This window comes from Falco peregrinus, chromosome 2 (assembly GCF_023634155.1).
Source record: "Falco peregrinus isolate bFalPer1 chromosome 2, bFalPer1.pri, whole genome shotgun sequence".
Classification (NCBI taxonomy): domain Eukaryota; kingdom Metazoa; phylum Chordata; class Aves; order Falconiformes; family Falconidae; genus Falco; species Falco peregrinus.
In genome coordinates, this window is record NC_073722.1 from 84,302,940 (window position 1) to 84,320,702 (window position 17,763).

Genomic DNA, 17,763 nt, shown 5'->3' on the forward strand with positions numbered 1-17,763 from the left:
TGTCTCACATGGATTTAATTTTGTTTCTGTGAGACATTCATAAGAACAAAATTGCAGGATATCTTGCATCTGACAGTGCTTTCTCTTGAACACAAAAAGTATTGTAAGAAGGGGAATGCTGACAAATGGTTAGATGTTTACGGAGCAGACTGTCAGGTGGGTCTAATTTCCAGGAAGCATAGAAATGCAAGAAAGTTCTTAGGAACAAGCTGTGAGTTCTTGATTTTTCTTCTTGATCTTTGCTCAAAACAGGTTAGATTAATTCTGTCACTATTCTGCAGTATGCCAGCTGGAAGTAATCTCCAGAGACCGAAATCTGCAGAGATGAAAAAGCAATTTTATTCCAGTATTTCAGAGAAAGAAATTGAAAGAGAGAAGTCACAAAGAAAAAGCTTAAATTCTGGAATGTTAGCTTAAATGTGACAAAATGAACCTCTTCTTTGATATCTGTGAGCTATACAGTGGTGTGTGGAGAAAAGGAACTTTGAATGCTGTGAATTAACTAAAACTGAGCTGGGATTACAAGTGTAGTTGAATTCTACACTAGTTTCAGCAAGAGCTTGAACACAAAGTCACAGTGATTGTGAAAGGCTGGTATGAACAATACTGCCGATTAGCTTGAGGTACACGTGTGCAGTTTAGCTACTTTCAGTGATGCAGGGGATTAGCAGTTGTAGCAAGTTTATTTCAGGAATGAAATAACCATCTTGGAAAAACTTACAACCATGTGGTGCTCAGATGTCAGCCTGGCACTGACCTGTTAGCCTGCTGATAAATTGGCCCACGTGGAATGCCAAAATTATTTGTGTTTTTATCACTCTGCTGTTATGTCTGTATCACAGCTGGCCCAAATTCATGCTTGCTTGCTGAGATTCATTTATGAGTTTGGTTTTAACTTGAGAAATGGTAGCACTTATTTGGAGTTTTGGATATTAGTGACCATCAACTGGTTTAAATGACTAAATAAGTTAATTGAAGGTAAAATGTGACTGAAGATGAGCAGAATGTTCCTGAAGGGACACGTTCAACCCTTGATTGCCTTTGTGAAGTTGCACAGATGTAATTACGGTCAGCACATGATCAGAATTTGGGAACTCAGCTGAGAAGTCTTTTCACAACTCTGATCAAATTTTGCAATTGCATTCTCCCCAACAAAATGTGTCAGTCAGACATTCGGCATCGTGCAGATATTAACTAATTTGTGTACTCCTCCTCTGGAAAGCTCATTGCTCTGATCAAGCATCTCTTTCTGATGGGGGAAACTGAGGTAGAGTAAAAAAGTCCCTTACAGCAAATCATTGCTAAAGCTGCGCTCTTGGGGGTTCATGTCTGTCCTTGTCCTTCCCTGCTGCACAGAACAGTGTTCCTTCCAGCTTTCGCTTAGTCTGATGCAGTCAGAACAAACCCGTACTGCCAGCTGCCCTGCAATGTTACAGTTAGGGAGACAATAGTGCATTAATGTAGCTGTTTTAGGAAAAATAAATAATCCATTTAGTTTGATGTGTTTACACTGGTTTATGTTTGCTGCTTCTGGAGAAAGTCTGAGTAGAGGGTATCCAGGGTGATATGCTCCCTGTGGTGGTTCTCTTGTAGTATATAGTACAACAGTCCTCCGCTGTGCCGCAGGCTGGAGCCTGGATAGGAAGAGCACGGGATGGGAGATGGGGTGTTCCCTCAAGTAGCCGTCCTCTGCTGGTGCAGAGCCTGGGGAGATCTCTGCCTGCAATGCTGCCTCCTGCAGCCAGCACCCAGTGGTACCTCTGGCTGGAGGGGAAATGGTGGAGAGGTCCCATTCCTGGGGTGGGAGGCACAGGTGACGTCTGTAGGGGAGACATGAGCAATGCTTCTCTGGGGTAGACAGACGGAGGGATGTCACAAGGTGCTTTCTCGACAGCAGGAATCAAACCCAACATGAGCAAGCTGCATTTCAAAAGCACTCCAAAGAAAATTCAAATGCTATTATTTTATTTTGGGCAGCTTTACTTCTTCTCATCAGTCAGTGGGGCCCCTATACTCCTGCCAGGAAACATGCCAGCCATCTGGCAGCTTTTATTTTTATAGTGATCCAACAACTACAAAGCATGCCAGGCTATTTGTACCATCTGCCACATAAATGTCATTTTAGCAAAAGGATGGTGGACACCTGGGGACCCCAAGTTCAAAAATCCCTTTAAAGGGGAAATCATTGTCTCCCACAGCAAAATAGAATTTGAGGTTTGGGTCCCCCTCCCCCAAGTAACCGATGCAGAACAAAACTATAATATTTATGTCTCCTAGACCATTCTCTTAAATTGTGTTTGTTTGGGGTTTTTTCCTCCATTTTCCCTCTTTCTGTCTTTTCCAGCTGCGAGGGTATAAAAATGACTACTATAAAGTTCACATGTGGATGGACATTTCCAGCGAAGTAATAGCGTCATACAATCTGTGGTAGAAATTGTTCAGGTTTTTAAACACATTTTTTGCATTTATAAAGCTAGAAATGGCTTTGATTTTCATCCCGTTTGTAGCTCTTGTTCCATAATTCAGAAGGGAGGATCAATCAATATAGTTCAAGCTGCTCACCAATGGGCTTGAAAGCAGAGAAGCATTTATAAAGGGGAAAATAGTTAAAAACATCTGATCTTGCAGCTGGAGGTATAGAGACAACCCATAGCATCTTTAGAGAGCCCAGAATTTTGAAAAGGCCTGGTGACTTGGCTGTGAGGTTCTATTTAAAAAAGGAAAGACATCCTAAATTTCTGCTTTGCGACAATGTGTGTGTTTTTATTTTATTTTTCACTGTTATAGCTGAGTTTGTCTGCACGTTTTGACAATGTATGGCTGACTGAAAACAAAGTGCATCTCTTAGAAAGTTTGTTTCCAGAATGTCCTACTATTGTGAAATGCTTTAAAAATATGGGGGATAGGTGTGTAATTTCTAAGTTTGAAGCACTGTTCTCCTAAATCTAATATTGCAGTTATTAATCAAACGTTGCACTCAGGGGGCATTAAAATAGCAGTCTGAAATGGTAACCTTTTTTCTTAAATTTTTCAGCCAGCTGAGGCTCAGATTATATACTCTAATAGGACAATGAAATGGAAATAATGTGGCATTCTCTGATTTCTGCTGTTTTGTAATTTTAACATAATTACATTTCTCAGCATGCTTTTCATTGCTGGGAACATAAAGATAATAATGCCTTAGTCCAGTAATTTTTCTTTTGTGTTGCATATTTTAAAATTGGATAGGCATTGCATTTTTTTTGGTCCTTGTTTATTACCATCGACAGTTTATTTCACTGACGAGATCTCTACAGACAGTTTAGACAGCCCTTACCCATCAGATGAACAAAGATAAATCAGCCTGTGTGTTTATTTTAGCATCGCTTTGCAAACTTTCCTTGCTCTTTCTCACTCTCTCTGCTTCCCCCTCCAATTCTATTGCGCTGAAAGTTATCCCCATGGAGGAATACATCTTGCTGATCTCTTCACAGTATGATTGTGCATCATATTTCTTTTGTCCTCACTATGCTCATGCCCTTCTTTCCTGAAAATTGAGCACTAATCTCTTGATTTTTAACTCAGAACCATTGTTCATTGTTTTGCTATTCCATTCCTGTGCCAGTACAGCTCTGTTGATTTTGATGGGAGAAAATAGGAGACTTTCTGGTTCTGTCCTTAATCCCATAGAATTACATGGAAAAAACTGGACTAATGCTGACGGATACTAAACAATGCCTCAAATTCCTTAGAGAATTGTTTGGCAGTTACTGAATTTCACTCAGCAGAGGAGAACAAAAAATGACTTTTCGTTTTGGAAAAGGACAAATATTTAAGAGTGCCATAATGGTCAAAAGAACTCTTTTGTTTGAGGAGCATGAAACAGGACCCTATTTTAATTGGAATACTTAACAAAATAACATAGGCTTCTTTTCTGTGGTGAAAATGAAAGCACCGAGCCATTTGGCAGCTAGGTCGTCTTGCTGACTAAAGGATTTCCCCATGCTGCATAAAAATGTTATGGTACTGCACCTTTATCCATCCCTGTTCTCTGTTGAATATCTTCAATGGAGATACTTAAATTTAGTCATTCTGTATTCTTGAGTTCAGTCTGTGTCTGCATTGGCCTTTTTATGCCCTTTCTTCCCAAAGCATGGTGTAGGGGATATTCAGGACTGGGTATGTGGAGACTGCTGGCTGCAGTGCAGGCCACAGTTTAGCCGCAGTCCTGAATCGAAATCGATGTTTCCAAGTCAAAGCCCAAGCCTGGGATAAGAGAGGCAGACATACTGATTTTCATTGAATTTTACTGGGAGCTGGGTATTTAATTATCCTCAGCTGCTCTGCAGAATCTCAGACTTGAAGCCTGGCAAGAGATCATCATTTCTCTGCCGGCAAGAGCCTGCTGGACCCAGGCTGGGTTTCATTCTCCTCATAGCACTCTCTGATGGACTTCAGTTTTGCTGTTAGTTGGAGAACAGGGTGAGTCTGCCTTTGCTGGAACAGAAAGTAGGGAACAGATGTGCAAGTCCTAGATGTATGGGCAAAAGTAGCTCCTTCAGTTTCACAGAGGGTAATCTGCTGTAAATAGAGCTTTTAGCATTTCTTGGGAAACACTGCAAGTCTTAGGCCTGAAACAAAGGCAGAAAACACACCCTGCTTTGTGTTACACAGTGATGTGAGGAAGAACTTGCAGATACCTGCTTTTCTGATCCCCAGACTTCATTATAATCTGGTACCACTTCACAATTTGAGTCCTTCCTCGCTGCCATGGTTCCTTCAGGCTTCATTTGAACTAAAAACTTGCTGTGCAAGATTTGTAATGAGCAGATTACCTACTGTTTGATGACATCTTGCCCAGAACTATTTTAAAAGACGACGTGGGCTTTTAAAAATACTAATTAATACCTTGGCAGAGATATTTGGAAAATCTTGATTTTTTTTCCTCTCACAGCGAAAAGTTTTAAATAAGCAGCCATCAGGCTGGGCTGGCTGTAGGAAAACGTGCCTTTAATCCTGGAAAGCCCCCTCCCTCGCACTTCATTGCTGATCACTAGGGGCTGTGGACTTTAATAGAGAATGGGAATTCGAAAGCAGTTCTGCTGGAAACGGCTGATAAAAGACGATTGTGCTGCTGAGCGTGACTCTTGGAGGCCTTTTTTTCTCCAAACATGTGGTATCTGATACATTGTGGCTTGAGAAAAGAAGTCTCTGAATTAAGTTAGACTCTTTTTTTTTTTTTTTTTTTCCCCTGAGTGGTGATTACACAGTGCCATTGAGGATGGCCCCACCAAAATTATTCTTGTGGTCTCAGCGAGTAGACTGAGCCTCCTGAAGTAAACACGGATCTTAATTTGAAAAAAACGTAATGTTATCATAATGATATGTCCCTAACAAAGTGCTTGGCAAGCTGAAGAAAAACAGAGATTTGTATTGTTATTATTTAATATCTAAATAAGGGTCTCGCTGGACTAAAATTGAATTTCAGCAGCCTTTCTGGAGGCAATTAAAACCATTAGCTTCATCAGCCAAGGCCAGCATTTTAACGTCTCTGAAACATTCAGGCTGCCAAAGTTAATTATTCATCCTTTTCTTAATTGGATTCGGATTGCATTTTAAAGGTACAGCTTTAATAGGGTTGGCTGAGCCTTAATTTTTCACCCCTACCTCTCCTCCCTTCCCTCCCCCCAAGCAATGTCTCATAAGATACTGTTCCAAGCCTTTGGCAGAAGGGTTTGAAAGTGGATTTCAGCCCCGGCCAGCGGCTGATGGCGTCATGGCAGATCTCAGTTGGTTTGATAAACAGGGTAAGAACCATACCTCATTGTAAAGTAACTCGTGGTAGGAATGCTTCTTTGAGATGGAAAGCTGACCAAAAAGGACACTAAAATATAGCTTGCTCTTATGGTTGGCCTTAGGACAAAATACAATTGACATGTCTTATATTTCCACCAGTAATCAAGTAACTTTGCTTTCATAAAATGTATACGCTATATAAGCACATGCAAAAATAATTATATTCTGTGTTCTGCCAGTAAGTAACACTGAAATACAAATGATAGGTAGGATATAGCCCTTAGGTAGCAGGGCTCATTTTTTAAGACTGTAAAACATTCTTTGGTTCAAGAACTTTGCTTTTCAGGAAGGAGATTTCAAAAGTAGTTTAGACAAGGAAATTACTGCTTTTGATGGCTAAATTGTGATGTAATTTGGTATATGGACAAACCCTTTCAGGATCAGCTATGAAAAACCTTGTTTTAAGTATTTGAACTCAGTGCTTCATCTGTTGTGTTGCCTCTAAAGGCAGACATAGAGGGATATTTTGCAGTATGTAAACCAGAAATTTTTAGCTTAGCACTTCCCCAAAATGTCCATTCCTCTGGAGAAATGTATAAGCAGAAAACAAGCAATCAACTGCCTGAGAGATGAATAATAAGAAAAAAAGGACAGGAGTGCAGATTTCACCTGGAAGGGGACATGGAGCAGCGGGAGCCCTGTGTCACCCAGACAGATGCTCTGATCTGACCAGCTGCTATTTTGTGGTCCTGTAGCCCATCTAGCTTTTTGCCAGGTGGTTGTGCTGTGTTGTATATGCAGTTGCTCATTAATGTTACATGAATAAGTAGGTTTTCTGTTCTAGATCAGTTTTTCATATATAGCCTGCTGAGCAAGTCTTTCAGCATCAACTGACCTTTTCCAGATACTTCAGAGATGAAAAGTACCATCCCATTCATTACTGTAATATATGAGCATCTTCCTATGCAGTATTTTTAACCAGAGGAGTTAGATGTCACTCATTTTCTTGTTATTAACAACATCATAAAGGAAAAATATGTATTTGGAGTCTGAACTGGGATCTTTGCAGGATCATTCCTGGGTCCATCTGGTTGCCTGTGAGTTTCCAAAATAAAAATCTTGAGCAATGTACTAACTTCTTATAAGAGAGAGAACAGGGGTAAGACAATAGACTATGTATAACACTCAAATGAGTGTAACTACTTAAACCATCAGATATCTGTCCATGCTATTACTGACACTTGCAAGGTAAAGGGTGTTACAACCCAAACTGAAAGGGTGAGAGTTTTATATGGAGTATGAATTTTTAATTTGACTCTGTCAAAGCTGATACTAAGAAACATCTGTCTTTTACTGTTCATGATTACTAACACTCATGACTGTATGAGCTCGTTTCCTAACTTTTCAGCTTGCTGCAGAGTAAGAGAATGAGTGTATAAACTCAAAGAAGCAAAACCTTTTAGAAGAAAAGAATAATTTAATGTAGAATGGGACAAGTATGAGATTCAGGCTCTTGGGACTACTTCATAGATTATTCAGTGTTTTATTTGGTAGTTTTTAATGCTGTTTTCTCTGGTAATAGCAGTAGAGTCTGATTAGCATTGTGCAGACAAGATCATCCCAAATTACTGTCTTGTATTTCACATCATGCACGAAAGCTGAAAATTTTCAAAAAGGCAAACTGAGGTAAGATGAAATCAGCTTTTATCAGAGCATTGGAATTTATAGGAAATTGTTTCTTAATTCATGATGCATAATGCTTTGACAATCCAAGTATTTCTAAAAATCCGCACGTTTGCTATCCCTTACAGTGTGAAGACAGACACGCACAACATCCAACTGTGCTGTAACAGCTGGGTTGTGAGAAGTTAGTAGAGAGCTGGTAATTTAAATACAGGTTCTCTTCTCTCCTGCACCATATACCTGTATTTAGAAATGAGGCTCTACACCCTGGAAGTCATTCCAGGCCTCCTTTTGATGCTGTATTCTTCCCCCTGCAATTCATATCACGCACAGAAAGGACCTCGTTTCATCGGCTGGAGCTGCTGTGAACAGGGAGTGCTGCCTTGCATCCCTCCAACTTTGAGAACAGCTATCACAGGCTCCACCTTTTCCTTAATAAACAAAAAATGGTTCAAAACTACCTACAGGCTTTCTGTCCCTCACACTAGGCAAGATGAGAATGTGAACTGCAGCGATGTTGCTTTTGAAATAGTTGTTAACAGACTGACGTGGGTGTTGATTTAAGAGTGTCATTCTTAAAAGCATCGTCAAATTTCAGTTGTGATTGCTAGAGCAAGAGCGATTTCCAGTTCCTAGATGTGGGGATCTGTGCAGGTTATTTTAGGTTTCAATGAATCTTCTACATTTTGTTGATAATAGATATTATTTTTTTCCCTTTTCATTTCTAAATAATACAGGCTCCACCTGGGAGAACTTGATTCATGTCTTGTCTTGCCCTTCAGGGGTTTCTGGAGGAAGACTGAGCTAAAACCCAGAGAAAGACTTTCTTAGAGGCATGTTAGGCGTGACTGAAATCAGTTACAAAAAGATGTTTGTGTGATTGTTATCTTCTCTCTGATTATTATGGAAAAAACAAAGGCTTTGATTTTTGCCCATTTCCACTAGATTGATCCTCTGTATCTTCTGTACTTGTATGTGATAGCAAGACATTACCTTTCTTTTGCAGATCTTATCCGCTTTGCCAAGCACAAACACTGTGATAGACCACTGTAAATCTAAAGGAGCACCGAGCAGCTTTGACCTCTGTAGGGAACGTTTGCTGGCTGCCGGTGTTGGGAGTGAAAGGAGTGAAAGAAAGCTTTGAACCGCTGAGAAATACTGATTTCAGAGTGACTTGAAGCTAGAAAAGCTTCCTCTGCTCCCCTCCTCCCTCTGTAGAACTGCAAGCCACCTGTAGCTAGAGAAAGCGGTGTGTATTGGAGCAATCAGGAAATACGATCCATGCATTTTGGACATGAATATCCCTGATGAGGAAATCACTTCTGAACTGCCCAATTTACCATACAAGTTATTCCTACTTCAGGAGTAATCTGTGCAGAATGGCTATACGTGGCTTCTCTGGGGGATGAGGTACAATAGGAGCTCTTTTGTAGAAATTATATGGACCTTTTAAGCTGGTCCACCACACAGAACCCTTTTGGTTCTGTAATTGATGCTATCCAAGTCAGGGAAAAGAAATGTGACTTTGGCTGAAAGAGAAAAATATACTAAAGGGCTGTATCATATTTCCTAGGAACTGAAACGCCATAGCAACAGTTGTCTTTCAGTGCTACTGCTGCATCGCTTAATAGTTCTCAGTTTGCTATGCGAGCCACAATCTATTCTGCTGTAACACTTGCTGCACATCAGCTGATACTGTTGGCAGATAATTACAAGAAAAATGTGCATATACATCACATCGGTTTTGTCTGTATTTAAAATTATTTCTTTTTCTCATAACCACATGGCATATTATTTCTGTCCTTTAAAAGGAATTTTAACGGGAAGTTTATTGGTAGAACTGGTTGGGTTTGAGTACGTCTAATGAAATTCTTTGGGGGAGAATTTTTATTGTGTGTGTGTAAAATAATAGAAAATCCCAAACTGTGAGAAAGGATTATTTTTTATTAGATTGAGTTACTGTTCCAAAAAAATTGGAAAATATATTTTATATTTTTCCTTTCAGTATTTTTCAGAATAAATAGATATTTTGAATGAGTTTCCACCAAAGGATTTAATTCATAGTGAAAAGACATTAAAATAAAACCACAGTATTTCAAGCATCAAAATTAAACTTTTTGATTGACCACCATTTATTCCCCCCTCCCCCCCCCCCAAGATGTTCCATTTATGAAAATGTCAACTCTATCCAAATTCAACTCAGGAAAAATGTCTGAAAATTCTTCTGAGATGAGAAAACTTTTTCCTGCCTAGCTGTGTTCTACTTATTATATATTAATATTGCCTGGCTGCCTGTGTCGGGTGTGGCTTTTTTGTCATTCTTTCTGAGAACTGGCATGGAAAACTGAAGCACGCTTTCTGATTAATTTTGGATGAATGGTCAAAACACACTGTCCCTCGCCTGTTGAGTTGGTTTTAGCATAGATCCTAGTGGTGGGCACTATAGAGTTACAGATTAAATGTTCATGAAAATGGAATTACTTCTACAAAAGGTGCCTGTAGATAAAACCAGAGGCTGAGATGAGAGGCTGAGGCTGACTGCTCATGCTGGGTCTTTTCTGTGGTTTTCCATTCTGTAGATGTCAGTCCAGCTTTTTCAATGGGCACTAAAAATGTGACACATTAAACAGAACAAGTGGGCTATAGATGGCCAGTAATTTATGGGTTATCTTGGTTTGTCAGTTCTCAGTGCTGTGAAGCACTTCAGGTATTTACGCAATGATGTAAATTATTGCAGCGTGAGGGCATGAGCAAAGTGCCCTGCGAGCTGTGAAAGATCCTGTTGCTGACACTGTTTGTGCAGCCCAGTAAACTGCGCTGATCTCAGGCTTGACGATATTGCAGCAGCAGAGAAACTAACTTACTCTGAGGAAATACTGCTTCAGGAAATAAAAGAGGGTTCCTTTTTATTTTTGTGTATTTTATATCCACTGCTCAAAATGCAATGAGCATGTGGATGCCCTGGCTGTGTGGCTGAGTTTTGAGCTAGCTTTTCATTTCACGTGTTAGAAATGGCATTGAATGGTTGTGAACATCAGTTTATATATGGTCAGATGGAGCAGGAAACACTATGTACAGGGGGGCTGACCTGTGGTTCTGTAGTGCAATCAATTAATAGTTCTTGTTTTTTTCTTTGTGTGCAGCTAACAAGAGGACACCAGGTGGCCCTCTCCTCCATCACTTACATTGGCTGTGCTCTGTCCATCTTCTGCTTGACGATCACACTGGTCACATTTGCTGTATTGTCGTGAGTAATTTTAACTTAATACCCGCTGAGCAACTATGATGCAGAAAGCCAAGCAGTGCATTTCAGGCCACTGGTTAGGATCCCTTCAGGTTCTCAGGATAAAACAAAGGCTATTAATTCTACAACCTTCCTTAATTAGATTCTGCACATGTATTTGTAACAGTTGGTTGGTTATTTCTGAATTACTTTCATTTCCTGAAATGGGGTGGTCTTTATATACCAAGCTGTTTCCATCCTGTTAGGGCTTTTCAGATTTTTTTTAAACTCTCCATGCTTTGCTAGTTCAGGAATCTTGCAAGGAGGCTGTAGGAGGGCTTGATCTGGAGCTCAAAGCAAGTACAATATGAACAAAGACTGCAGGGTCAACCCCTCTTCCCCCACTACATACATCTTTGCATTGCTTGGAGTGTACCATCAGTACTTTCTGCTTTTTAGCTCTCTCGTCTGTAAGGCAGTGTGTTTATAAAGGTGTCTCCAGAAAGGAAGGCTTGGTCAACATTAACTGCCTCACTTTTGTTTCATACAGCTTATAAACAATTACATCATATAACCCACATTTATTTTCAAGTATCCTGCTGTTCTGTTAGGCTAGTTTTCTAATGTGTTACTTTAGTAGGGTGAAGGATGCCATAAGGCAGTGTGAAATTCAGTCCATGGCTGGTGTTTAAACGCTCTGGATCTCTGCAGCCTGCTGCAGTAACACGGCAGCTCCTTCAAGGGCTGCCATGGGGCACTTAGGGTCTTTGTGCCTGTTTATATTCCGGAAGTGACAACTGAGTTGGAGGCCCATCTGGGCTTGATGTAAACGTTTCTGAAAAAGCTTTCATAGAGGTTTCTCTCTAAATAAAAAATAGAAAACCTGACCGAGGGTGAAGTGTAACTTGTCTGAGGTTGTGCAGTAGACTGGGAGCACAGCAAGGAATAGGATTCTTGTCCTCCTCCACACACGAAACCATGTTCTTCCTACTCAAGAGTTCAATTTTTGATTTCTGTGCCTAAGCATGTCTTTTGGACATCCTGTTAAGAGGCCAGTTTCTAGGAAAAGGGACTTGCTGAAAACCCAGTAAACTGACTGCAATGTTTGTTTGTTCCAAACCCTGTGTTATTTCCAAGTCTCAAGATCTGTGTTGGTCATACTTGGATTAAGTGTGCAACGCGTGGCAAAATCACTCTAAAGAAGTCCAGCGCCTGCCTATCATCTGGCTTTGCACTGCTGGAGTGTTTAGGCTAAGGGAAATGATCTGCTGCACTGTTGTCTGAGTGCAAAACTGGGTGTTCTAGTGTTCAAAAAGAAAAAAGGAGCAAGAGGAGATGGTATTGCTGCAGCAGGGCTGAAAACTCCTCGAGAAACGAGGCAAACAGGAGGTGTGGAAAGAGAGCTTGGACCCAGCTGACTGTCACAGGTTTAAGCACTCCACCTACATACAAGATCATTCAAACTGCAATTAAAAATAATTTGATTAGGTTTTCACTGGAGAGCAGGGCCTCATTAAGCAGCTGAAGTGGAATTTTGCAATGTAGTGTTAGATGACCATGAGGTAAGTGGAGAAGAATCTGGCAAGTTCTTTGCTACTCTGTGTACTGTCAGCAATGGCCACTTCCCAGGGGGGCAGTCCCGATTGCCTGCGGGGTAACGACGTTCCGGTCGGCACCTGCATGAAGTTCCTTGTTAGAAAGCCACCAGGCAGTGAACCTGTCTCTTCAAGTTACTTTTAGGACATCAATACTTCTGGTTGCCTCCCTCTTCACTTCCTTCTAATCGAGCACTGGCTACAACAGTGCTGGAAAAGCAGGGCTGAGAGCAAGCCATCATCTGTGTCGTCCACTCTGTGTCACCCTGCTGCCAGGGGCACGCACGATGTGTCACCAGCGGCTGTGAAAGACATCACCAGCCACAGTGATATGACAAAAAGACGGGAAGGTGTACTGTTGTGTGGAGGAAGCATTGCCATTCACAGAGCCAAATGGCCCAGGGCTCGTGAAATGATGAAAAGTGACAGTAGGGGCTGGCAGGCAGTATGGATTACAATAGAAAACCCATTAATCACCAGTACCCTTCTTCTTTTAAAGAGAAAAATAAAATTATGCTAAAGGCCTGAAATGTTCAGATAAATGTTTTCGCTTGTTTTCTACTTCCTATTTCTGGATGGAGGTCAGAAGACTCCCAGGAAAGCAAGTTCTTGGTCAGATTTCCAGCCAGTTTTTGCAAAGCCAACACAGATAATGTTCAAATGATGCTGTAATCAAGGCTGGGTCTCTGTGAAGATAGGCACTGCCCATCCATCTAAGCAGCTGTAGTTCATGTGCTCAAAAGCTGGTAATAGTAAAGTCAAAATTGTAACCAGTGCCTTTTCACATTCCCTTATTTGTAACACAGGCAAATACCAACAAAATAAAACCAGAAACTCGGTGGCACGGTGTGGGCTAGATGGCGCAAGGCGCAGTATGCTTTCTGTGAGGTGGAGGTCTGACTTCCTTGAGGGCACAGCACTATTCAGGATCAAGCCCTTTGTTAACATTCTATCACAAGTCATCAGCAGAGCTAGTTAATGTGCAAATCAGTCTTCCTGCTGCCTTCAGGACAGCAGCAGAGTATCAAAAAAACCAGCTAGGTACCACTCCATCCTGGTGGAAGGAGTGCTCGAAAGACATCATGATGATCCCACCAAAATGAATGACCAAAAGCCAATCAAAATGCTTGCAGATAAATCATAAATACGCCCATGCTTCTCGGAATACTGCTTTATTCATGTGTCTTTCTACCTTCTCCCAGGTCTGTCAGCACCATCCGCAACCAGCGCTATCATATCCATGCCAATCTGTCCTTTGCTGTCTTGGTGGCTCAGATCCTGCTTCTCATCAGCTTTCAGTTCAGCCCTGGGATGGTAAGTCCTAAAAAGCATGATTGTGTTTTTTGCAGGGCACCTCCATGGAATGAATGCCATGTGCCACAAGCAAGAAAGCATCATGCATGTGGCACCTCCTATTTTCAACATGCCTTAGCCAAAAATGACATCCTACAACACTGCATAAAGCTGCCTCTGCATCCACATAGTGTTATCATAGTATCTGGCCATGTAGAGATATTTGCAAAACTGAAAGATACGCACCCATCAAATGGAAAAATCACCAGATTGTGTAGTGGAGTACATTTCGGTTGTGTGTTCAGATGGCATGGCTGACTTCTGCCTGATGTGGCTTGTGCTTTCTCTTATCCATTCTCTGTATTGAAAACTGTAGGAATTCTGGACTGGAGAAAAAGGTTTGAATTTTGTATTTAGGTAAAGTACTTGTATTTCTGTTAGGATTTTGAGTTGTTTCTTTTTTTGGAGGAGGGGTGTGTGTGCTTTTTTTAATTGTCTGTTCTCCGCTGTGGTGAAGTGTGCTGGGTTTTGTTTCCACATTAAAAAGTCATCTTATTCTTGTGGAAGCCAATAAGCTTCCTGATGGTCCTGTGGCATTTCTTCTGCTTTCTTGGAGAGCTAAGCAGAAGGTCTTTGGCTTTTGCTCATAAAATTTTATTTGTATGGTAGAATATGCTGTTTTTATGAACAGCAGATTTATTGACCATGATCTCAACTCTGGAGATTTAGAAGATTTTGAAGTATCACTTATGTTTATTTTGCCTGAGTAATAATCAGTGAGAAAGGTATAGCAAACATGAGGTGACAGAGAGCATTACCTTTAAATATTGCTGTGTAACAGTTTAGTCTGAGATACTTGGTATTGTAAAACACGTATATACTTCTCTAGGCATCTAAGGCAATCACTTAAGCAAATGACAAACACCTTCATATTGCTTAAATGGTACTGAAGGTCTCTGCATGTACAGGTTTTTTCTGCCTGGTCACGTAGATTGGATCTTGAAATTACATATTGATTTTATGGATCTGCTACTACAGGTGGGAATTCCTTATGCAGAGTACCAGGATCTGCACCATTAGAACTGGCATCTAAACCAGCTGCATTAGATTAAGACGAATATGCCAAGTTAACAATATTACACACAAGTAAAACAGATTTGTTTCCACTGTTGTGTTTAAAAAATGCTGTTTAAAGTAACGTAAGGTCCGTTGATAGGAAGTCCCACCTGCAAGAAGCAGAAACAAAACCTGGTTTAAAAATAATCTTCCAGTGTACTCTGTTTTTGTAATGGTCAGAACTTGCCTACTTTGATGACCAGCTGTTGCTCCACAGTACTTTTCACAAGCAGTGAGTAGTTTCTATTAATACTTTATTCTTTTTCTTCTCGGTGCAAGTAAATACAAGGTTTGCACACTCTTCATTTTGCCAATACAACAGCTTATGTATTCCACTCAAATGGGATCCCTTGAACTTCTGTTAAGTTTATAAATAATAATCACATCTGTTATACATAGGCTATTATTACCTGAGGATCTAAAAAGCACTTTGTAAAACTGAGTTCATACTCTTTTGCTGCTTAACATTCAGGTTAAGTCCTGAATGAGTAAGATAATGTGGAAGGGAGAAAATGGTAGGGAATGGTTTAGAAAGGAAATGAAATGGAGACAGTGGAAAGCAGCAAAAGATTTAACCTGAAACTGAAGACTATGGAAGTAAGGAGTTAAAAGAATCCTAAACACAGCCTCCTCACACCTTATCAAGGCCAGCATCACCTCCAGTCCTTTTAAAATGCTGTGAAATACTAGTTGCATTTCCTGGTTTTAGCTGGATGTAGGTAGAGCCCGTGTTCTCCAGAGACCTGTCGCAGTGCCCACCTACGTGCATACTGTGCCTTGCCTACACATGGGTGCCTTGCTTGTTTCGCTAAGCTTGTGAAATGCTCACATAGGCTTAAGTTGCAGTTTAATAGGTGCCCATTTTCATTCCTTTTAAACCTATTGAAAACTTCAGTTAAATTGAAAGTAGCACACAGAAGCCAAGAGCTGTTTTATACCATGGGCTTTCCAAAGTGAAACACTTCACAGAATCCATGGATATTTCAGCTCTATCCCCTCTAACAGCAGTACTTGTAGGGCACAATACGGTAAAGTCTTACAGTTGAAAAAAATCATGTACATACCGTCTGCTACGGGGCAGCTAAGCTAATGCAACAAAGGGAACTAATGATTAACCTCTGAAGACCACTGTGGCAGCAAGCTGGTTCCTACTGGTAATGCTTCCTCAGCACACAGACTCCACCTGCCTGGATACCTTGCTGTGACTTGCCCAGGTGAGGAAGGGAAACCGTGAAGAAAAAGAAAAAAAAATCTTCCCATTTACATGGACTGTATGCAGGCAACCCCACTGAAATTCTGTAGGTGTCATGGGAGGGGTGTTACAACTACAGAGCAGAATGACTACAATCGGTATGCTACAAGATGCAAAGCTGAGATATAGCTGGGATTCATTCCAAGAGTGTGTTTCAAGTGTACCTTAACTGAAAGCAAACCAAACAAGGTTAGCTTGTGGTAAAATCGTTGGCAGTCACATCTGTTCAATTACTGTATGATGAGCAAAGCCACCTGTGGTGAGACATCCTCAAAAAGCAATTAGTGGTGAAAGGAGAATGTGCTGTGAGGAGTGGGGAAGAAGAAAGAATTAGGTTTTCCTGTTTTTGTAAGGTCGGCTGATAAGACACTTAAAGAAAAATGTAAGGAACTCTTTGAGGAGCAACTTAAGGAAAAGCCAGGTCTTAAGCCCAGACTGCATTTCCTGTAGCCCCCAGCGGGCTGTAAGCACCGAGGCAGGTGTGAACAGGACTCGAGAGGATGTTTTTACTTCGTGCTGCACTGCCTTAGTCATGACATTCCTCTTTTTAGGGGCAGCATTTGTTTCACTTCAAAACATGTTATAGTTTAAATTGAAACAGATAGTCCAGTTTACACCAGGTGGGCTCACTTTCTAGGTGGTATTTTTCTGTTGCTTAAACTTTCATATTGGCTCCTATTTCCAGAATCTTCATAGCACGTAGTGAGTAAAGGACTATTGAGAATTCAAATAGTCTGTAAACACCCTACAGAGAAGACTTCCAGTTCTTGGCCTGAATCACTAGATGTGTTCTTGGCAAACATGACTTTGTATACAGATGGTACATCAGCTATAGGAAACTGAGAATTCCAACAGGTAGGCAAACCAGATGCCCACCACAGAGCAGTTAGGACTGGAGAGCCAGTGATAGCTTGCTGTAATTTTTTGAAACGGCTATATCAGTATCACTGATGGAGGATCATGAGACTTTTACAGGACTTCTAACCAGGACATAACCTGGAATACAATGCAATTTATTTTATGTGTTACCCTATTTTTGATATGAAGAACAGCACAGCAGGAAAGCCACATGGTGAAGTGTAACTAAAGAGCAAGTTCAACATGGCACCTTATTTTAAAATTTCCATGTTTCACTCAAGTTTAACTGATGCACTGACTTTCTACCATTTCTTTGTAGAAAATGAACTATGGCTGGGTTTTCTACCATCACAGAACAGGGAGCAGGGTACAAGACAATGCTTGTACCCCCACTTCCTTGACTCTCCTATACTTGCTACAGGCTCAGCAGCAGGATGTTGACCCTTCACTTTTGAATTCTTAAGTATTTTGTATGCTTTAAGGAGGAGTTTTGCTCCTGCTGTTATAAATAAGTGATCAGTTTGGATTTCCACATCACATTTGGCAATGTTTTTTTGTTTTTTGTTAAAAGGTAAGACGATTTGTTACTCTGAAGCCATCTGAAAACATTGCATAAAAATGAAATTCTCTAGTGCTCTGTTTTTAAAACTTTTATTCCAGTGATTTAGCATTCAGTATGTAAATGTATACAAAAAAACCCCCAAAAAACCAAACCCTAAAATTGAAAAAAAATGTGACTGCATCACAAAGAAGTAAAGTATTTAATTTTGTTCTTAATTTAGGTGCCTTGCAAGATCTTGGCCATTCTCCTTCATTTTTTCTTCCTGAGTGCTTTTGCATGGATGCTGGTGGAAGGATTTCATCTTTACAGTATGGTCATCAAAGTATTTGGATCAGAAGAGAGCAAGCACTTATATTATTATGGAATCGGATGGGGTAAGCATTTAGTAGCTTCTTGCTTTAAGTCT

At 40.6% G+C, this 17,763-nt stretch overlaps 1 protein-coding gene across 3 annotated transcripts in view; it reads left to right on the forward strand.

Moving 5' to 3' along the window:
* ADGRD1 (adhesion G protein-coupled receptor D1) overlaps positions 1-17,763 on the forward strand; it is a 160,963-nt gene that overhangs the window by 96,642 nt on the left and 46,558 nt on the right. For all 3 annotated transcript variants that reach the window (XM_027780871.2, XM_027780870.2, XM_005233302.4), the window contains 3 exons: positions 10,602-10,705; positions 13,479-13,590; positions 17,578-17,731. In XM_027780871.2, coding sequence (XP_027636672.1) covers positions 10,602-10,705; positions 13,479-13,590; positions 17,578-17,731 — 370 coding nt within the window. The remainder of the gene's footprint in view (positions 1-10,601; positions 10,706-13,478; positions 13,591-17,577; positions 17,732-17,763) is intronic.